Source organism: Lissotriton helveticus, chromosome 8 (genome assembly GCF_964261635.1).
Source record: "Lissotriton helveticus chromosome 8, aLisHel1.1, whole genome shotgun sequence".
Lineage (NCBI taxonomy): Eukaryota > Metazoa > Chordata > Amphibia > Caudata > Salamandridae > Lissotriton > Lissotriton helveticus.
In genome coordinates, this window is record NC_136069.1 from 1,254,704,997 (window position 1) to 1,254,728,628 (window position 23,632).

General features: G+C 45.0%; 2 protein-coding genes across 2 annotated transcripts in view; one reads left to right on the forward strand and one right to left on the reverse strand.

Annotated features, from left to right (window-relative positions):
• GABRA5 (gamma-aminobutyric acid type A receptor subunit alpha5) overlaps positions 1–23,632 on the reverse strand; it is a 661,916-nt gene that overhangs the window by 491,805 nt on the left and 146,479 nt on the right. Inside the window, exon 5 of the mRNA XM_078658237.1 lies at positions 8,806–9,026. Coding sequence (XP_078514363.1) covers positions 8,806–9,026 — 221 coding nt within the window. The remainder of the gene's footprint in view (positions 1–8,805; positions 9,027–23,632) is intronic.
• Positions 1–23,632, forward strand: part of GABRB3 (gamma-aminobutyric acid type A receptor subunit beta3) — a 968,583-nt gene that overhangs the window by 257,349 nt on the left and 687,602 nt on the right. The gene's annotated exons all lie outside the window — the stretch shown is intronic.

The following is a 23,632-nucleotide window of genomic DNA, read 5'->3' on the forward strand; positions in this document are numbered from 1 at the left end:
TCGTCTTTAATAGAATTGATTACCTTTTTTCGCGATATGTGTTTGCTCTCCCAAAAAAGATCCCCTATGTTTCCGTTCTTTAAAAATATATATTTTCTAGACCGATTCTTAAAGATAATAGTAGTTTTCAAGCACATTCTTTACTGGAATCATTGGGATTGCTATGTTACATTTCAACGTCCTTTAAATATATCTTAGATTAGTTTTCATAAAGTTTCTTTTTGGAATTGCCATTATGTCTAAAAAGACATATTTAACATTAATTTGGATACTTTTACATATTCAAACTGGGTGGAAAGCAGGTGAACTACTAGTTATGCACCGGTGCGTTTTTTCTGCAATGCTGGGGGGAACGGCCATTACAACGAAGCCGTTTCCACGAAATCGTTAACCACGCATGCAGTACAACGCATGCGTGGTTACCACGAAAGCCTTTACCACGCATACCTTTACTACGAGGTTTGTAGTAAAGGTATATGTGGTAAAGGTAAAAAGTAAAAAAAGGGGGGCTTGGGGGGGTTTCCCCCCCAAAAAGAAAACTCACCTGAAGTCACGTCGGGTTATGTATTTAATCAGCGTCGTTTAAGAGAAAACGGTTAATAAACTTCCGCTTTCTCTTAACGACGTATGACGTCACCATGCAGGCAATCGAGGTAAATGTTATGTGTGGTAAACGAATTCCGTTGTAACGCATGCGTGGTAAAGGCATGCGTTGCAACGGAATTCGTTGTAACGTCATACATTCCAATGCTGGATGCACCACTGAGGTTATTTGACCGGCCCATTAATAAGGAAACATTCACTTATTTGCATATTTGTGCTGTGAATGCAAATGAGGCCAGCCAAATGCCTTACAAAAACGAACTCACATGCTCATCTTTAGAACGCATCTTTCTAGGTAAGTAGTTTTCTAAATGTGTATTATAGTTTAAATACTACAATGCTACTTACCATGAAAGGTGTTTTAAAATGGTACTTATTATTTTCTTATAAGCACCCCATGCGCCTAGACACACACCACACACACACACACACACATATTCATATATTGCACAGCGACAGTTGCCACTGAGCGGTTAGGTAAGTGTTTCCATAGAAATCAAGGGCCTTATTTATGAAGGCCTTGCGCTACCGGTGCGTCACTTTTTCCCATTTTAAAAGTGACGCACCGGCGGCGCAAGGCCTTCATAAATAAGGCCCCAAATGTATTGTTTCACAAATAACTTTAATGCCGTTTGGTGAATCTGCACAAAACTTTCTTTGAAGAACATTCAACCGTGTTGGCTTCTTCATGGAAAGTTTTGTGCTGATCCATCAAGCGGGAATAAGAAAAAGTAAGGGTTCCCTAAAGTGCAACTTCCCACGGTAACGCTCATATTAATCTTTGCTCTCCAATACAAAAAACACAGCTCAATAGAATGGCACCCGAAATCATGCGTTTTGTGACTTGGAGTAAATTGGTTAGCCGGTTTTGAGAAATTTGCATTTAAAGTGGGGCTCTGGTTGGGCATGAAGGGGTTAAAAAGTTAGGTATAGCTGGACTGTTGGTGTGACTGGGCAATTACAAGGGCGCAAGTTAATCCTGAGTCAAATGAACAATATGCTGTGGCAGCCATTACAGAACTCAGGTTTGGGGCTCTTGCATTCTGAAAAAGAATTAGAAAAATATAAGGGGTCAATAAGGGGTCAGGGTGAGCACACACTCACCCCCTGGGGGCTGTTGTGGGAGAGGGTTCCAAAAAGGACCCCCCCACTTGATTGGCAGGCCACAACATGGGCAACATGCCGTGGCAGATATTGCTAGATTACAGGGATTGAGGACACGGTCCTCACTGAAATGAACTGCAGTGAATGCCAGGTTTTGAAGGTCACAAAAAGGGGCACATATTTATTTATTTAATTATTTATTTATGGCATTTATAGAGCACGCTGCTACCCATTGGTGTTCTGGCGCTAAGTGAAATCTCTCCGAAGGGACCGAGCCAGGCAGATACCTGGTCAACTATACTGAAAACAACCAGGTTTTTAGGTTCTTTCGAAAAATAAACAATTTTGAGATAGCTCTAAGCTGAAAGGGGAGCTTGTTCCATGCTTTGGCTGCATTTGCCACAAAGCTTTTACCACCCCAGGTGGCCTTTCTGACAAATGGGACATGCACCAATTTGGCTTTGGATGATCGTAGTAATCTGCTTGGCTTATACCAATAAAGGCGTTCTTTTAGATAAGCCGACCCTACTCCATAGAGGGCCTTGTGAACTAAACACATCCCCTTAAACATGGTGCGCTTCCTGAGTGGCAGCCAATGTAATTTTCGTATCTCTTCCGCTATTGGAGCGTATCTAGGAATGCCCAACAGCAGTCTGGCAGCTGCATTCTGTAAGAGTTGTAACTTCTGCATTGAGCCTTCCTGAATGGTAAAATACAGACTGTTACAGTAATGCAGCCTCGACATGGTGAGAGCTGTAATCACCGTTTTACGACAGTCTGACGGGAGCAGAGGCAGAATTTTCTTACAAGACCTCAGGGCATAGGACGTGGCAGAGGCCACCGAATTAACCTGGTCTTTAAAATTGAGCTTCTGATCTATCCAGACCCCAAGATTTTTTGCCTTCTTGATGAATGAATGAAGTGGAATTTGTACGTGCGCAACTTAGCCCAATGGGCGTCAAGGCGCCTAACTCAAAAACTAGCTGAAGACACCAGGTGACAGGAGCTTACTGATAGGCCTTAATGAAACACCAGGTTTTAAGAGCTTTCCTAAAGAGATCCAATGAGGGTTGTGATTTGATCTCGAGGGGAAGTGTGTTCCATAATTGGGGTGCCAAGATGGAAAAAGCCTTACTCCCCCATCTAACCTTCCTAGAGCGCGGGACTACCAGTTGGTTAAGCTCTAAAGAGCGTAAACATCTACTCGGAACATACCGAGTAAGCAGGGATCCAAGAGCATCGGAATGGCCAGCCATGAGGGCACGGTAAGTGAGGCAAAGGAGCTTAAAAGATACTCTTGAGGTGATAGGGAGCCAATGGAGACTCTTCCTTGCCATGGTCGCAGAGGACAGCCAAGGCAGGGCCAAAACAAATCGCGCCGCCGCATTCTGCACAACCTGTAGGCGCTGCAGAAGGCCCTTGTTGGCCCCGGCATAAAGTGAGTTACAATAGTCGAGCCTTGAACCAACAAGAGCAATCACAACCTGCTTGCGTGCCTGTGGGGAAAGATAGTGAAGGATTCTTTTCAGAGTCCTGATGACACCCCAACAGGTGGCCACAGTCCTAGTGATAGGTACGGGAAGAGGACCCAGAGTATCAGGCCACCATTCTGGTGTCTAGAAGTTGGCATCATTCCCAAAGCATACCACCTCCGTCTTGTTAGAATTGAACTTGAGGCAGTTCTGGGCCATCCACGTCCCAACTGCGTTCATGTAATCACTGAATCAGATTGCTGTGCTTTTAGACTCCGCCGGAAAGAGAGACACCACTATTTGGGTATCATCAGCGTAGCTAGTAAGGCTAAACCCAAAGGACTGAATAAGGGGTGCGAGGGAGGACACATAAATATTAAAAAGTGTCGGACTCAGTGAGGACCCTTGAGGGACCCCACATGGTAGTGAAAGCGGAGGAGATACAAATTCTCCCATCGCCACCTGCTGGGTCCTGTTAGACAAAAATGATTTTAATAATCTCCAGGCCGCGCCCTGAACCCCGATCTTCTGCAGCCGATCCATCAACAATACGTGGTGGACCGTGTCGAATGCTGCAGAAAGATCTAACAGGATCAGGGCCGCTTTACCGCCTAGATCCAGAACAGGTCTTATTTCTTCTGTTGATTTCAAGAGGGCAACTTCCGTGATGTTGTCCCCTCGAAAGCCGTATTGTGTGCGGTCCAATGCTTGAGAGGACTCGAGAAATTGGCTCTTTACGTTTTTTTCAATCATTTTAGCGGGAACTGGGAGTCTAGATATCGGTCTATAATTGTTTGGGTCTTTAGAGTCCAGATTTGGTTTCTTCAGAAGGGGCAGAATAGAAGCTTTTTTCCAATCTAATGGGAAATGTCCCTCTGAATACATTAAAGTGAAAATAGGTGTAAGAACTTGAGCTACTGGCTCAGCCGCTAACTTTAATATAGTGATCGGGCACGGATCCGAGGGGGAGCCGGACTTCACCAGACTAAGAAGGTCGCGAGTTTCTGTGATCGTTGGAGGAACAAACGTGCCCAATATCATCTACAGCTCTGTGTATCGATTAACGGTTTGATTAGCAGTGTTCTTAAACATTGTGTTAGAGAAAGTGGAAAAAATAGCATCCACTTTATCAAAGAAGAATGTAGCCAGTTTATCACATAACTCCTGACTAGGCGTAGCAGTAATCATTACTGGATTAGCCAGGCTGGTGACAGTATTAAACAATTCTCTCGCTGAAGTTTTGGCTTTATTGATCTTCATAGAAAGCATGATACCAGATTAGGCACAGTACAAGTCCTTTTTGGGTGCTGTTATACTCATTTTAGGGATTTTGGTGAGTTCTCAGGTGATTTCACCCTGTGGAAAATGCTGACCCTATGCTGGGACTGGATGAAGCATGTTTTAGAGAAAACTGTTATTTTTCATGATTTTTTTATAGAGGTGCCACAGAAACTAAGATTAGAGCCCATTTTCTATAAATTGACACTATTTTCCTCAGCCAAGTGAAACTAAAGTCTGATATTCTAACAAAAATATGTACTTTCAACACCACCAGCAGTCAGTTGATTCCTCAGTGTTCCACCTCGGGTTCACCAAAGTGTTCTAATAAACAACTAGAGTGCGACATTCTGCATGTATGACAAACGTGTAGTTCATCTGAACTCCATCCTATCAAACCTCAAAGCTTCCCACAATTTTCAGTTTCACCCATTTCAAATCAGGAAAAATAGAGCGGAGGCTAACCTGTGTTAACCAGCTCCATGTAACAGTTAGAGTAAATCACGGTACATGGATAGTCTTAACATAACTTTGCACAGATCAAACCTACTGATACGACAAGCTGGCTGAAATTGTGTTCCAGAAAAATCTTGAAATATAAAAGTCAAAAGTTTACGAAGCAGACCTTCATGTTCATGCAGGACATAGATGCAAATAAGATGGCATCACTCTGAGACTTGGCCAAACACTGGATTTTATAAACCAGATGTCTAGATTTCACTGAAGATTTCTGCATCACTTACTCAGCCTTCTTGAGATGTACTTGGATAATCCTCTGAGGATTGTCCCATTGGATCTTTCTTGCTCCTTATTTATTTTCACAAGCCTTCAGCTTCAACTTAGTATGATCCCTGAAAAGATCCATCACAACTTGTCACGTTAAGTTGGACCTCTATTTTGAATTTAATGGAGGGAGGAAGTAATCTCACTTTACTAATGTGCTGCCACCAGCCTTAAGGCCGTAACTTAAAAAGCTAAGGGGGGGGGGGGGGGGGGGGGGTGGGGGCGGTGGAAGACTGTTAATGAAATGATGTGAACTTCACCTCTTCCTTCCATTGATGGCTTGCCGAATACCCACCAAATAGAACCTAGTAGAGGTACTCGCTGTAAGAATCTAACATGGCCATATATTTGATTATTATTTGGAGAGCGTGAAAGCCCGCTTCAAGGAATAATCACACCCTTTGTCAATCGCACTAAATTTTCCTGCGCTCAACCTCCTTGTAGCTGTGGCACAGAGAAGACAGGCTTAACTTAGTGCAATGTGTAATGTATTTCTGCAGTATCAAAACAGTAATAAAGTCAAAATGAAAAACAATACAACTCTCAAAAAGAATTAGAAACATTGAGTAACATATATTAAACAAAATGACATCAAAAAGCCAAAAAGGCTAAACGTTCCAGGGGTCAACCCATCTCACTTTTTCAGTAGTTCCTGTTTGCATTACTGCAAACATGCCAATAATGCAATGTGTTAGGGGATTTTTGAAGAAAAGTCAAAAGTCAAAAGTCTTCAACCACAAACAACTTGCATTCTGAGGTCTGGGAATGTGTGTATGCGAAATGTATTATGGTAATCCTATTGTCCTCCCACATCTAACACTAACATCCGGTTTGGAGCAGGTACTGTAATCACAACATACACTATATGCGGGGATGGTAATGAGGGGGCAATCTGAAGTGTTAACTAGATCCTGACGATTTCCTCCAGCTAAAGATTCTCTATGGTGGACCTGCAAAATCACCAGGTTGCCCTTGTACCACAATACTGAAGTCTATCTTTGACCACCATTCTCCAGCTAAGTCCCAGTCACCCATGTGATTGACAGTAAGCACAGCCACCATTCATTACATAAACCATCTGAAGTGTGGTGTTGGGGATTAGACCTGGATAAAGGCAGTACCTCTGCTCAGTCTGAACAGAAGCGTTAGAAATGTAATCCGTATTTTATTTATACGTCCTCTGGTTTTTAATGTAACAACTTTCCCCATGATTTGTCAAAGATAATATTTTTTTTCTTTTCCCCCAACGTTTGAGTTATTTGTTAGTTGCACTTAATATTTGTCACACTTCTCTGCTTATCATTTTGACTTTTGAAATTTAACTGTATTGGCATTCAGATCTGTTGATATGCACACAACTCAGGTCATTTTCTCTGAGCAACATCTTAAAACTCAGTCCATACCACTAATGCAAATGTTTCATGACTCCACGCCCGCTGTTTCATTACTCTCTCCAGATTCACAGGTCCTGATGCACAAATGTCCGGGTTGGGAGTAGGAAAACTACCCACCTACAGTTTTGTGAACATCTGACTGTAATTGATTTATAAAACAATCCAGGAGTACTCCAGGGATTATGTGACAGTCATGGATTTTCAAAAGTACTCACATGTACAGTCACTTCCGCAGTGTCCTGATTGGCATTTCCGAATGTAGAAATGTAATGATAAAATGTATTTGTACTTTATATTTAATTTTTTTCTCTTAATGGAAAATATTTTTCTTTGTGGAGAATCCATCCCTTAATACCCCATTCATTTTAGGCTGTATTCTCACCCTCAAAAATTTATCATAGAATGTCCACATCAGGCCGTTGTGATAACATCTATTTCAAAGAGTTAATATTCCACTATTTCTTATTCTGAATCATATATGGCCCATTTTGAAACATTTTAGTTGTGCAACAGCTTTTTTATTCAGGTCCTTAATATCTTATCACTCACCTTACCAGTGACTGTCAAAACAGTAAGTTCCCATAACACCTCAACTATTGCTGTGACCTCTCCCCAGCCCCCCAACATATATCTATCGGTCAAAATACTCAAAACTGCACAGCATCCTGATCATTTAAGTCAATGACTAATAAGAGTACAGCACTTTGGTGTACTTGGGAAGCCATGCCAGGTGCAAATATATGGTCCTTGGGGCATTCACACATATATGAATGGAGAGTTTGTACTAACGAGCTATTTTACATCTAATGAAAAACAGCTGATAAATTATATTTGTTTGGACTAGTCGGGAAGCATGTAAACTGAAGTTAGAAATGAGCTTCATTGTACTCAGTCTCATAGTGCAGCCAGGTCAGATCTTTAGAGGTTGGCCCCAATTCTAACGAGATCCACTCAGGGCCGGCTTTATTGCTGGTAGAGCCCAGTGCGACAATCATTTTTGGTGCGCGTGCACCCCTTGACCACCTTCTCAGATTCTCTCACTACCAACGGGCAAAAGCGCCTCTCATCTCTTCAATCATAAGTTATTGCTAAACACAGCCCCCCCCCCCCCTCAGGCCAGCACTCCCTCCACAGGTCAGCGCCCAGTGCAACCGCACGAGTCGCAGTGCTCTAAAGCCCGCCCTGAATCCACTAACATCATATCTATGGTTATTACTGTTTAGTGTAAATGTCCTCATGTCCTACATTGCCAAAGGTTCAACACCAGCTGCCATCATCTTATGCAGCCAAGTGCTGGTCCGTAGCATGTAAGGAAGTAGTGACTGAGGGCCTTATTCACAAATGTAAAGACACACATTTGTTTATGTTTATGATTGTTTACTATTCACAGAGGGAGGAATGCAGAGTCTCCACACACAAAAAGATAGGGCAGTCATATCTTTTATGTGTAGAGACTCAGCACTAGTAAAGATACTACTCGTAAATCCCTTTGTGAACAGCAAACAATCATAAACTTACGCAAAAGTGGAAGTTTATCTTTGTGAATTAGGCCCTAAGTGAGGCAGATGCAGGTGTCATTTATGTTACAAATACAGATGTGGAGGCAAGAGCTACAGGAGCAGGGGCATTGTGGACGGCAGCTCTTAGTGGGGTTTTAAATGGCTCAGATTGTAATTAGTTACTTGGTATGTGTGTTTTTATGAATGGAGTTGTAGAAGGCTGTGGTAAGTGGAGCCGTGGAGTTGGAGACCGTGCATGAATGTTTGTGGATGAATGTTGAAGTGAGTGCTGATGTGTTTGATAGTGTGTGGCTGTGGTGGCATTGAGTGGGAGCAAGCTACTTGAGTCAGTGGATGTGATTGATGGCTTTGAGTGATTGACAAGGAGTCACTGGAATGCGTTGTTGATGTGTTATGTGAGTCAGTGGTAGAGAACAAATGTGTGAGAACAGCGATGTCAGTGGGATTGTAAGAGATTTTGTGAGCTTTGGTTGATTGATTAGGTGGGTGGCGCTAAATAAAGATCTGAAAAGTCTTATTTGAGCATGTGAATATTATATTCGAACTATAAAACATTACCTTTCAAGTCAAAAAAGGCTGCCACACTTGATTATTTCAGGAAAATTGAATACACTGTTGAAATAGCTAAAGAGTGATTTTGTCTATACCCACCTCATGGTGTAGAGGAGTGTGCCATCGTCTTCAAGGCGAAGAAGCTTGTTTGGAGTTGTCATGTTGTGAGCGATGGATTTTTTACCATTGTGGAAAAAAGTGTCCGGAGTCCAAATTTTGCTGGCCAACAGGTTGTTGAGAGGAAGGCGTTGCATTGGTCCTTTGAAACTAAGTCGTTCATCCTTCCAGCTTTGCCGGAAAAACACGTCAATTGTATATTCCTAGCATGAAAAAAAGGATATTATTTATTAATGCCACCTGGTAAAGCTTTCCATTAGCACAAAATATTGGGGCTGATTAATAAAGGTTTGGTGAAATGAGCATTTTACGCAGTAGATATGTTTGTGTTTACAGATGAGCTTACCCATTTTCCCTATTCTCTCATGCATTTGGTTGTTTTGCAAGATCTGTGCATTAAAGCCTGATTTTCCTGTCGGCTGTGCAGTTCCACCAATTTCACTCGTGGAGTTTTATTAGTTTTACGAATGTTTTTCGCTTGATATAACGTTTGCTTCTAAATTATGTTCCTCATACATGCCACTTAATCCCTTCCTATAAATACCAAATAGATTAGTGTAATGTACAATTTTGTGGGCACTACTTACGCCATGATTGTTATGGTGTCAGGTGCTCCGAGGATTATGTCAAGTAAATTTGAAGACGTTTGTTGATCTCCTAAAAGTTTACATGTGTTAGTTCCCTAAATGGACACTCCCGTTTTTTTTATATATGGTGTTCCCTAGAAAATACCTACTTGCTTGCATTTGCTTTGTGTCTGAAAGTGTGTGCAATTTGAAGTCCTCCGAACCGTTACACAAGTGGCCATGCTTGCTAAGGGCAATATCACATATAGTGCCGCTCGCAGCCTTCCTTGGTGATCCTTGACTCCTGTGCTATTTTGGGAAAGTCTTCCAGTGCCTGCAACCATCACGATCCACGGTGAGAGACCGAACTCGGTCCGGTTCGGGGGTGTGGGACTGCGAGTCCCAGCAGGAACTGCGCTACAGCCATCTGCGCACCTGTGACTCTTCCCGCCCCTCTCCTCCCCCTGCTGCCTGCTGCTTCAAAACGGCTCGCGGTCCCCGCTCCGCGGGGGCCGCTCGCAGCCTTCCTTGGTGATCCTTGTCTCCTGTGCTATTTTGGGAAACTCTTCCAGTGCCTGCAACCATCACGATCCACGGGGAGAGACAGAACTCGGTCCGGTTCGGGGGTGTGGGACTGCGAGTCCCATCAGGAACTGCGCTACAGCCATCTGCGCACCTGTGACTCTTCCCGCCCCTCTCCTCCCCCTGCTGCCTGCTGCTTCAAAATGTCTCGCGGCCCCCGCTCCGCGGGAGCCGCTCGCAGCCTTCCTTGGTGATCCTTGTCTCCTGTGCTATTTTGGGAAAGTCTTCCAGTGCCTGCAACCATCACGATCCACGGGGAGAGACCGAACTCGGTCCGGTTCGGGGGTGTGGGACTGCGAGTCCCAGCAGGAACAGCGCTACAGCCATCTGCGCACCTGTGTGTCTTCCCGCCCCTCTCCTCCCCTCTATACATTCTCACCCATTAGCGCGCACGCGGGACGGAGCCCGGGGCAAAGCCCGGGCAAAGGGCGGGCCCTCTGAGGCCCTCGTAGGCCAGAGGAGGCTGGGCCTACCCTCTTACCTCCGCTTGCGTTTTTCACGTGTGGTCCCTGAACAATTGATGGACATGGCCCAGATTCCCGAGGTCGCCACCACTGACAAGTCGGGGGGGTCTAGAAACGGGACACTGGACAATTACTTCTCCAGGGTATCGACTGATGGTGATAGGGAAAACCTGTTGGCAGAGCGTAGGGCTGAGCGCCGACGCTCGGTTGATGGCTTGAAAAATAGGTTGCTTGTAGACCCTACACCCTACTTCCCTGCCCAGGAGGGAAGAAGCCCAAGTTGTAGTAATGAAGATTTATTATCAATGGATAGTGTCCCACTGCTGCTGCGGGACTCCACCCCCATTCTTGGTGTTCCTACTGACCAGATTGTAAGTGTTTCCCCCCCTCCAATTCCAAGCTATACGGCTGTCGACTTATCTACTCAGACCCCCACTTGTGTTAAGCTGTTAAGGACGAAGCCGAAGCATCCACCTTTGGCGAAAACCCATGGCCCACCCCCTAGCAAAAGAAGAAGGAAGATGGGGGGGCAGGCTGTCTAAAACTAAATCTAGCCACTCTGATTTTGGCAAATCTTGAAAACCTGCTAATAAACCTGTCTCGGCGCCAGTGGAGGTGCCAGAAAGTCCCTCAATCCTGCCATTGCCCCTAGCACTCCCACTACCTGTCACGGATATTAATATCACTGAGCCTGACCTAGCCCCTGTGGAGACACAATTGAATGTAGTACCCCTCACAATTCCACAGGGAAATTTGCAATATTTAATCAGTTCTCTCCTTCAGCCATTTTAGAGAGTTTAAAAAGGGTGGAGATTAGACTTACGATCTTAGAGACCGCCATAAGTAGTAAGGTTATTTCTCCTAAGGCCCAGGGAAGCGTGGCTGTTCCGCCCGCAACCTTGGTTATGTTACCTTCTACTAATGTCGCCAAAGCTCCATCCCAAATCACCAAAGCCACTCCACAGCCTTTTGGTAGGGGAGTCTCTACGCAGCAAAAGCTACAGCCCCACAAGCCGGTAGGAGTCCCGGTTAGTGAACTGCCAAGGGGTTTGGCAATGGCTCCCACAGGGAACACTCGGGAGGAACGGGGAAGTCCTAGACACACTAGAGCCACAGTGAATAAAGGCCCACAAGTGGAATTACCTCCACAAGCTGTGCCTTTTGTAGTCGTTCTAACGGGGTTCCACCACTACCAGACAATAAGAGAGAAGGGTTTGCCCAGCTGAAGAACAAAATCATGCATTGGCTGGGTACATATAGACCCATCTCATACAATATTGATGGTGAGATAGTGCACGTTAGGCGACTCACCTGGCTGGGCAGTAGATGTAAAGACATTGAGGGCGATTTGGTGGTAGTTAATTTTAGAGACCCGCGTGCAGTGGATTACATAATAAATTGGCCCATGGGAAGTGGTGACAACTGCATTACCCCACGGCCCCTGACATACTTTTACCCTAGATCTTTGGTGTTCCCCCCACCTTTTTCAAATGGGCTGATTCCCACCCATTTAAACCCCCCCCATTATATAATACTAGGCATGCACTTCACGGTCATTACCCTGCACATGTGGTCGAGCCCTTCGGGTGGAATACTGTACCCCCGAGATATAATAGGAACATCAGCAGGAGAATGGACCATTTGAGACCCTTTACACCTTTGGAGTCAGGGAATAGGTTTTCTGTGCTATCAGGCATGGAAGACTGCGATTGAAGATCACAGTTGAGGGTATATATGGGTGGTCGATCATCTGATACCAGCTTAGGGGGTATAGTCCAAGTGGCTTCAAGTGAAGCCAGTTCTCTTGATATGGGGAAAGTGGACCCTATATTAGCCAATCTCACAATTAGTAGTGTAACCACAGCTACCACAGAGGTATTGTGTCCGGGCTCCAAGGTTGGCAAAAATATAACCCTAAATCTAACTAAACATGTGGAGGCCAGCCCAAAGCCCATTGCTTGGGGGAGGAGTGGGAACAAAGGGGCCCCTGATGTGTCTGCTACAGGTTATAGGGTTGTTCAATTGTTATCTTGGAATGTGGCGGGGCTAAAAAGGAAGATGGCTTTACCGGAATGGCACACTTTCATTGGGAAATTCGATGTGTGTCTGTTCCAAGAGACTTGGAGCCTGTCTCCATTACATAAATCAGGGTATTCAACCTTCTTCTCCCCCGCCTCAAGCTGCGGGAAGGGCAGGCCAGCGGGAGGCTTGTTGGCCTGGATTAAAACTGATTTGAACTGGGAAGTTGTTAGTCACAACTCAGCATGTATGGATATCCTACATCTCTCAATTAGGGGACAGAATGAGGTGTGCAGGTTTGATTTATTCAATGTCTACTCCAGAGGGACAGCGGGGGACACAGCCTCACCCACAATATCGTGTTTAGATCTGGCACTAGCCAATTGCCCTCCATCATCCAAAATTATAGTGGGTGGGGATTTTAACTGTACATTCGAGCCCCTTGGCGGGGATGATCCCTTGGACATTGAGGAGGAAGATTCTAGATGGTCCATTCCATCCCTGTCTTTAGCCCCAATTAGCAAATGGTCAGCAAGGGCAATACAAATTAATGCCCATAACCTAAGAGCATTAAACGGTAGGACTATGTCCGACCGTGCTGGCGCGATGACTTTTAACAGGCTCACTGGTCCGTCAAGAATCGATTATATCTTACTGGACGTTAAAATATGGAGGGATCTGGTAGACATGGAGGTGGTACCCACACAGGACAGTGATCACAATCCCCTTTGTACCAAGCTAAGGTGGGGCATCTCAAGTGGATGTCTGAAGAGCCCTCCCTTGAGGACAACCAATGAGGTTATCCCTTACAATGGTAACCGAAGGCTGAAATGGGACAAGGCCCAACTGCAGGAAGACCAACTTGCGAGTATTAAGTCACATGTGGCAGATCTGACAGCAGAATTGGGGGCCCTGGAACTGGGAATGGGAAATGCCCAGGAATCGCCTTTCGTTTTTGCCACTGCATATAAAAACACAATAGAAGAAGTAGGCCATCATTTTCTATCCAAGGGGAAAAGAGGAAGACTAAAAAAGTCATCTTCCATATCCAGCAACCCTTGGTATACGGTTCAGTGCAGGGAAAAAAGGAAAGAGCTAACAGCTGCCCTGCTAAAAAAAGATCCCTCACTAGTTAGAGCGGCTAGGAAGGATTATGCTAGGGTAATGGTATTGGCCAAACGAGACTGGGAAGAACAACACTGGAAGGATCTTAACTCCGCAGTTAGTAAGAGGAATTCGATGTTGTTTTGGGAGCTTATTAATAAAGCTAGGCAGAAGAGCTCTCAACCACTAGCTACCCATATAACAAGCCAACAATGGTTCTCCCATTTTTCAGCACTATACGGTGGAGCTGAAGAACACTCTTGTCCCCCTTTAGACCGGGTGAGAAGGGACCAACTCCCACTAGTGCTTGAGGATCCATTTTCACCCTCGAAGTTAGTAGTGGCAATTAGGCATTTGACCCCGGGGAAGGTGGCGGGCCCGGATGGGATCCCAGGGGACCTCCTGTTAGAAGATCCTATTGTTTGGGCCAAACTTATTGCCCTTATAATGAACTTGATTGCCAAGGGACAACCTGTGCCAGACTCTTGGAAGGGGGCAGAGGTTGTCACCGTGTTTAAAAAGGGGGCTAGAGATGACCCTGCCAACTACAGACCAATCAGCCTGATAGATGTGATTCAGAAGGTGGTTGGCAGGGTCATTATCTCTAGGGTGGGAACCTGGATGGAAGAAGAACATGTCCTCTCCCACTTTCAAGCTGGATTCCGCCAAAAGGTAGGCACAATGGACCAGGTCTTTAATTTTTTTGCCATCTATTGGAAATCTGTAACCATCAATAAGGGTAGTCTCTACCTTGCCTTTATAGATCTCAAGATGGCATTTGACCTGGTCCCTCGAGCAAGGCTGTGGGATACGCTTGAGAAGATGGGCTTTCCTGGGCCTCTTCTGGGATTGATTGTAAAGCTCCACGAGGGAAATTATGCGAGGATTAGATGGGGCACCCAGGGACAATTGACAGATAGGGTGCCCGTGAGGAGTGAAGTTCGCCAGGGTTGTGTTATGGCGCCGACCCTCTTTTCTCTCTTTGTGAATGGTGTGGTGGACCATCTGAGAGAGGAAGACGCAGACGCGCCAACCCTGGCGGGAGAAAAAACACCTACTCTACTCTTCGCGGATGACACCATACTGATCTCCAAATCCCCCGTGGGACTCCAAAAACTTTTGCATCGTTTTAGTGTCTTTTGTACGGATAGAGGTCTTACCATCAACACCTCCAAAACTAAGCTCATGGCCCTCTCTCCCTCTAAAAGATTTAGGAACAACTTCACGCTCAATGGGACACCTCTGGAGCTGGTAGATTCCTTTGACTATTTGGGGGTTCGGGTTAATAGTCGGATGAACTGGAAGGACCATCTGGCCAAAATGTTATTGAGCCATAAAAGAGTATCAGGGGTGACCTTGAGAGAATATCGGGAATCGTCGAGTAAACCTGTGACACCGGCTCTGGCAATCTATGAGGGACAGATTTTACCGGCCGCCCAATACGGCTCTGAGCTGTGGGGGTTTGAGAATGTCTCGGAGTTAGTCACAGCTGAAAATAAGTTTTTGAGGGACCTGGTGGCTCTCCCAGTCTCAACTCCGCTAATCCCTCTACGGCTAGATTTAGGCAGGCGCTCCTTTAAAGACTTAGTGCGACTGCGCCCACTATTATTTTGGATACGGTTGAGAAGGACCAGGGAGCTTACAAACTATGCTGCTGTTCTAGATGAACTCATTTTGCTCAACACCAGTGATAAGATCAGATGGTTGAGCAACCTGAGACAGCTGGTTGGGCATCTGGGTTTGAGCGATGCATGGACTAGTCAAACGCCACCCCCCAAACTAGTGATGAAGAAACTCTACTGGGATTGGGTTGCGGCAGAGGCAATGCGTAGTGGCGCGGGGGCTTGCTCACGGAGCGGTTCTTAGAGTTCAAAGGGTCAAGAAAACTGGAATCTTTCTTAGACCTTATATCAAAGCCTCTGGATAGAGCACTTTACTTAAAATTTAGGTATGGGACCCTCCCGGTGCATGACTTCACTTCGGGGTGGACCAACGTCGGTGGTTTGCTGAACTCTTGCCCTTGTTGTACTGCCCCGAATGAGTCTGTGGCGCATTTCCTCTTTGCTTGCCCCGCTTATAAAGTTGCCAGGAAGGTTTGGCTAAAACCCTTATGTAGGGGGTTGGGTCTTAGATGCCACAAAATGGTCCTACGAGTACTTTGCACTGATACGTCCTCCACCCTTATGGTATGCGGGGTAGCTAAATATCTGGGTAGTGCATGGCTGACACGTATGAGGAGGATGAAGCCCCGCCTTACCCCGCTTAACGCCTAGCCGGCCTCTGGTAGGATACTTGATGGTATCTTTGTAGTGGTTAAAATGTACCTCACCAATATGCATGGGGATTGTTATGTGAGATCATAGGCATATTTGGTTGTTGGGTCTCAACACACTATGTGTACTGTACATTATGCACACTATTGATGGGATCTTATTGAATGAAGTATCTATTTATGTACCTTTATTTTAAAAATGTATGGCATATATTTGTATACTTTTATGGTGAAATTTTTACAGAATAAAGTTATTTCACACACATATAGTGCACACTGTGCCCACCCGCGTAGCTAGAGGGGTGGGGCGGGGGGGGGGACCGCCCCAGGCGGCACTGTTTTGGAGGCGGCAAGCCAGCGTACAGTGCGTGCGGAGGAATGTGAAAGGCCAAGCAGATGACCCGCGATGCACAACTCCGTGAGGGTCCTTGGCACGTGCAGGAATGCGCATGTAGGGCCCCACATTTCACTCGAGATGGCTCTGATTAAACTCCGGGAAAGCAAGCCGCGCAAACCTCCCAGCAGGCTGAGGAAAATGAATAGTCAGGTGAATTTAGATAGGTAAGACTCACGTGAAACATCCGCAAATATACAATTTGCAAGCCTTATTGCAAAATATGCTTAATTATTGCGTAATCTCACATCTTACATAAAATACATTTCTCAGCAAGTGTATAGTTTACACATAAAACTTACGCCTGCAACCGGCAGGATACAGGTTCGATAGAGAAAATGTCTTTTTGCGGAAAGGCTGTCTCTCAGCTGACATTTTCTGCTCAAGCCAGCCAACTGCAGGCAAAAATCTACTAAATCATGTTTTAAGCAACGTGCCTATGAACTGGGCATTGTGGGTATCGTACGAGATTACGCTGGCGTAACAAGCGTTTTGCACAGGCCTGCTTCTGAGTCGATGCAAAAGACGAGCCGAGGTAGTCTGTTTATTTATTATCAGAAATTTTGGTAGTGGGGCTGAGAGAGAAACACTACAGGATGGGGTGCCTTTGGTTAATACCAGGGCACAAGTCCTAAAAAAAGAAGTGGGGGGACTCTCCAAGGTAGGCGTGGTCACAGGAAGTGACATCACGACAGGAAGTGACATCACGACAGGAAGTGACATCACGACAGGAAGTGGCATCACATGTAAGGCAGATCTATCATTTGCATATATTGCAAGATTTAACAATTGAAGCTGCTTGGTACTTAAGCCTGTGACTTAAGGTCCCTGTATGGAGGAATTAGCAGCCCAAATGTGGATGAAGTTTGGCGTACAACTACATTAGTCAAGCCATTAAGTGCTGTAAGTGAGGCATACTAAAACATGGGACCATGAACAAAAGTAGAATTAGTGTGTTGAAAAAAGCCGAAGAAAAGCACATACTAGAAACTACAATAGTGATTATCAAAACTATAAAATTTATTACGCTACCTAGAATTGACATGAACACATTTTCAAAACGCTACAGGAAAGTTTGACTGCAAGATTTTGTATACATTACAGGTTCCCAGAGAGGCTGCTTCACACACTCGACAATGACTATTACACATAGTAGGGCTCCATATTCACGTTATTCTATCGATGAGTGTTATATGTTGTCTCCCCACCTATTGTAAACTAGCGACTCTGTATTAAATAGTTTTGTCCCAGCTGCCTCTCTCTAGCTGTGGCTAGATTTATTTATTTTATTTATAAAGTTTTATATAGCGCGAACTTGATCCCGAAGGATATCAGAGCGCTTTACAATTTGCAGCAAAGGTAACAAATCAGAACATTAGTCTAACATTGGGAACCTTGGCTGAAGACAATGGAGCTGCCGGGGCATTAACTTGGGTCAATGCCTACATTTTACATATATTAACTGGCCATTGTATTTATTTTAGCAGATTTATTTATTTCTATTTATTTTAGGAAATGTATTTAGTTTTGGTATATTTTAGTTTGACTTATTTGCCTTCATTTACTTCAGTACAACAAAAAATAAACATTGCTTTACTTTGTATTAATACTGTTTATTTTTGTGATAGTTCCTAAAAAAAGGGCCGATTATGACTCATGCGGGAACAAGACGTTAGTATTCTCTCAACCCGGAAGCACCAATAACACAGGTACTGGAACTTCCGGTGTGGGGGGTGGAGGGGGGGGGGGAAGTACTGGGCAATTTACAAATGAGAATCGGCAATGGTGAGCTGGAACCTGTGTTTCCTCAGGCCCTTAACACACGAGCACCTTCGTGTTCCCTTCCCACACACTCAAACCCAATACAAATACTGTGGTCCAGAGTTGAACATACTAGTGTCCTCTGCAAGTGAGTGCACGTGCACCCAAACTCACGCGAGCACAAACCAAGCAGTTTAAGAGCCCCTTGTGAATGTGCGTTAAAGACCCAGGTAGAACCCCTCTGCGTGCCGCACCCCTTGTCGGGGACTCGCCATACAAGGTATGCCAGCCAAGCCTCACTGCCAGGGCAGGCTACAGAAAAACATCACTTGAACGGAGCTCGACGCGCGGCTGCACTTTGCTGAAGTGGCACTTGTCGTTGCCAGGGCAGCTGTTTGTGCAGACAGAGCCCCGAGCCTGGGGACTGTCACCTGTCTAAAGGGAGGTCACTCGCCAGGGCCTCGTGCTTTTCTTTAATAGCAGCAAAGAATTACTTAAAATACCCCCTCCCACCCACATAGACCCCCATCCTTGTTTTATAGGTTTAAAGAAAACAACAGGTGCAAGTCAATAAGTGTAAGGAATTGATACCACCGTTGAACAACAAAGACAGGGCATCGAGGCACATGGCCAATATAGCAGGCTAACACATCCCCTGTTCAGCTCACCAGAAGATGCTTGAAGGGAGGAGGGGGGACACATCTCACCGGCATGTAACGAACACAGACAGGCTCATTAGGAGCAATGAAACCCAAGGCTACTGTTACCTCCCTCGCTGCTCTGTAAAAGATTCATGCAGGCTAAGCACACGCTGTTAAAACCATCTCTGCTCCCATCCGTGTAAAAAGGTTTGAAAGAGGCCGGGAGAGGGCAGCACGCGAGGCCGGGAGGGGGAAGCAGGCGAGGCCGGGAGGGGCAGCAGGTGAGGCCGGGAGAGGGCAGCAGGCGAGGCCGGGAGAGGGCAGCAGGCGAGGCCGGGAGAGGGCAGCAGGCGAGGCCGGGAGAGGGCAGCAGGTGAGGCCAGGAAGTCTGGTGCAGGAAGCGGAGGCAGGTCAGGCAGCAGGCAAGGAGGACAGTTGCAGCCGAGTCAAGGGGGTCACTCGCTCCAAAAAAGCAAAGAAGCTAATTGCAGGGAAGCCCGAAAAATAAAGGGCATGTTGCAGGTGGGCGGGACTGCCGAGTTGCAGACCCACCCATTCATTGGTTGAGGTCGGATCTTGGCGTCTATTGGGTACCCTGGCAACGGTGTACCTGGTAGGTGCAGGGGCGTGGTGACCGGCGTGCTTGGTAACTTCCGGATTCAGCCAGCCACTCGCCCACCCGGAAATGCTTTGTTTACTTTGTGCGCGCCGCGCTCCCATTTTGTAATGGTGGACGCGGTTTTTGATTTAGCAGGGTGGACGGCGTCCACCCTGAAAAACCCTCGGAAATAAGTGGGGGGATGCCGTCCACCCACGTGGTACCCCGACTCGTGCCCTGAACTCATGTCTGCACAGATACAGATATCGAGGAGGGAGAGCACAGCAGGTGGACGAGGGGTTGGTTCTGGGAGGGTGGAGGGCAGACGGGCTGGGAGTGGGGGGTGATCAACAGTCCGTTCTAATGCCAAGGCCGCAGAGAAGCACAAGCAGCAAAATGTGTAGTGACTGAAGCAGATGGAACTAAACTCCAGTAAGACTGTCCCTCCAAAATAAATCCCTTTGTTCCAAATTAGATCTTCACAGTGACCTCGTGAATCAGTAGCCATTTTTATTTCTGCGAGGCCAGCAGGCAGTAGAGGAATGTTTGGGGTAATGCGGAGCAATATATGTCAGCAAAATATTTATATACAAGTAAAATGTATCCTTCTCATTTTATTCACTTCCAAACTAATGCTTGAAATGATGTTAACATTTAGCATGACATATATAGAATGTAAACATCCTATTCCTGTTCCCTCGCGTAGGTATTGAAAGGACAAACATTGAATGACCATGAAAGAGCGCTCATTCAATGAAACTTCACAGGAGTCACTCGAGCAAATGGACCATTGTGATCAATCATTCTTAGCATCAAATAAATTATGATTTTAACTGCACCAGGCATAAACCTGCAAGTGCCCTGTATAAGAAATGACCCTGATGGTCATTTTAAAGTATTGGCATTTTAATGATCATGTTCAGGAGTCAGTACGAGTGACGGTATGTTTTAAAGCAAATATTTCTGTGCAGTGCCATATGTATTTTGTAGACTACCATATGTATTTTTTAGACTATTTTTACAGCCTGCTGAACAACACGCACTAGTGCAAGTACTCTTAGATAGCGCAGGCTTTTTAAGGATCACTCTCTCAAAAAGTATATATATTTGAAATAAAACTGCCTACAGCCGAATTGTGGCCCCTAGGCTATGTGTACTTTAATCAATCTTTTCTCCTGAGGCTTGCATGCACCCCCATGCTTAATTGTGTCTCAATGTTAATTTCTTAGACTTGCAATACAACGTAGCTTCAGCCTCAGGTTGTTAATAATTAACGGGTGGCGCCGCACACCCAGGGCCGGACTGGGAACTGAAAGCAGCCCTGGCAAATTTTGCCAGACCAGCCCCCGCCCGGCGCGTAGCGAGCGAGCGCAGCGAGCGAGCCAGACTGCTACTAGGAGGGTTTGGGGGGGTTCTCCCCCCAAGAAAATTTGGAAAAATGACAGACCAAAATGGTGAATTTTACAGCACATTTTACATTACATATTCAATTGTATTAACTTTCAAAGCACAGTAAGTAGTAGATGATGACCTTAAGGAGCACCAGGTTACCCACCCAGTCATATGTATCCATAGACATTGTTTCAGAGAGCACCAAAAATAGACACACTTGGTGAATCAGAGAGAACAAAGTAAAAGTGAGACTAGCCCCACATGGTGTGTAGCAAGCAAGTGCAGTGAGCAACCACTACTAGGGGGAGTTTGGGGTGTTGAACTTGCCAATTCGGTGTAAGCCAATTTTACCATGTTTGAAGGAGAGCGCAAGCACTTTAGCACTGGTTAGTGGTGGTAAATTCACTGCGCCCTAAGAGCCAACAAAAATTGCCTTTTTTGATGTAATAAAGCAGATCAAACAGGATTTTAATTTGGAGGAATCTGAGGCTGACAAGGACTTATCTAACCATGTCTCAGCAGTCAGTATGAACAATATGTATCTAAAAACATTTTACATGTGCTAATAGTGCTGGGACTTTTTCTGAGATAGCTTCCTTCTATATTTCCTTGGGTACCTGATGAAAAGGATGCAGTTTAGAATGGAGGCATTTATCATCAGTTAGTGTCCTTTCCAAGTTCAATCATGGGATTAATTACTTACATTGTTTTTCAGTCCATGAAGAAAATATGACAGAGTGTCTTAATTTATGGTTTTTATTTTACCAGAAAGTGGCAGCCCGAGTCCAACATATATTTTGGTGCACAGAAGAACTACTCAGGCGCCCTTATAAAGCAGATATTTCTGGATCTATGTGTTAAATCTAATGCAAATTACTCATGCCATCCTTGTTAATTCATTATACATCGTTAATACAGTAGTCAGGGTAAAAACAAAGAACCCAACAGACCTTGAGCATATAATCAGTTCTTCCCTCTTACTTGAACCATACTGAAACTTGACCTACTCCCCTTTGTAATTATAGATGTAGTGTTTTTGATGGTTAATGTAAAGCTTCCTTCTCCATACAACTTTAAATTGGCAGCTGGAAAGAATATGTCCAAAATTGGCAACATTCTCAGTTTGAATATTAAGTCTATTAAACCATGTGCCATGTTTTAAAAATCATATCCATGTGCCATAGTACACCAGAACCACCCATCATTCTTAAGTCACTGTGCCTTATCACTGCTGCACAATTTGTTCCTCGTCTGGCTCCCAATTGTTTTTCTTCTATGCTCTGTGTGCTACAATGCCTTAGTACCCAAAGGCTGTGCAAGAAAGGCTCTGACAATGTTCACTTGCAATTCCACTCCTTCCTGCCTTTATTTAAACAGAGAGCCTTAACTGTTGATTATAATACATCTCCTTTCACATCTTCAATTGCATTTTTTTCAGATGAGCCAACCAAGTAACTTTATGAAATTTGCATGCAGAATATATGCTTAAGGCTAAAGTCACTTAATTAAGATTTATGCCAATTAACTTTGAAAGCACAGTATTATTAAATCTTAAATGCAGTGTTGGTAATTAAACACTATTCAGAACTCGAGTTCATTTGCTGCATGGCAGTCACTGGGAGATTTGCTGTTATGAGCTTGGTATTTTAGCACAAAACACAATGATTTGAATGGTGTCATTGCGCTGATCTCCACCATACGTTTTCAGGTGAATTAATATAAGTACCTTATCTCAGAGACTCTGGCTGGTAAGAATGAAACTCAGTTAGGGGTGGCCATTGTCCAGGAGTAGCATCACCCACCCCTGGCTTGCCCTTGGGTACTCATAGTGTGGCACTGCCTTTGTTGGTTTCTACCCCTGCACCAGGCGTAATGAAGAAGGCAGGAGCAGAAAGAGAAACTAAGGAATGTTTTAAAGGACCTTTTAGTGTGTGAAGTGTCCCATACCTGAAGACTTTAAAAACTTTTCACTATAAGAGAGAGGAGGAGAAGGGCATAAACAAGGAGAGGTATGGCTAGCGAGTAGCCTGAGATCCACACCACTCTCTATCCTAAAAACTCTAGCAAAAGCTTCAGAGGCTACCACTAATTACCTAGGGAGGTTGATTGCAACCCGCTTTTCGGACGTCAGCAATGCAGAGCCTCCACACACAAGCTGGAAGGCTGCTCTGTGCAAGGGTTTCAATCTCACCTTGCCTAGCACTATGAGAATAGCTCTTTCCCGGGTGACCATGTGAAGGGAGCCAATAGACACACACACACACTGTGTGAGGTAGCAGTTCTAGCTTCCACATCTTGCCCTTGCTGCTCTGGGCCCTTAGGTGCAAGTAGGACTAGGAGGCTGTTGAAGGGCTTGGGCTGGGATCAGAGATCAACTCTGTGATGTCATCATAGGATTGGTGATGTTATTTGCCTAACACTGCGCCTTCTGTAGAGAACTCTGTGCAGCTAATTTGTTACAGATTGTAATCGATGCAAACCAGACCCAGCCTTTTCAGCTTTCTGAGGCCAAATAACACTAATACTATTCAGCTGGATAATCTGTTCCTTAGACATTGAAAACAAAACATCATAGAACACACAAGAATTGGGTATTATGAAACAGCAAGTCTCTTTCGAAAACTTCTGTCAGACTGTACACTGGGAACTGCAGCTACTGTACCATCACTGTGGCCCGATTGCATCTTTTAGAAATGAACCATCTTCTGAACACCAAAGTGTGCACATTTTAACAGCGCAAACACCTTTCATGTGAAATCCGGACTGAAATCCGGACAATTAAAAATAATATAGAGGTCACGAACCAACTGAGCTAGTGTCAAGGGAACTCACTGAGGGCTCCCAGAAATGTACATGTTAGCCTAAGTGGCAAGTGCCAGTGGCAACAACAACAGTGGCAAACAAAAGAAAAGGACTCCGTTGTATTAAACAAAGAAAAACACACTAGAAAGCCCTGTTGTTTGCTTAACATATATTTTTCAGCACAAGCCTTGTGCTGAAAAATATATTTTAAGCA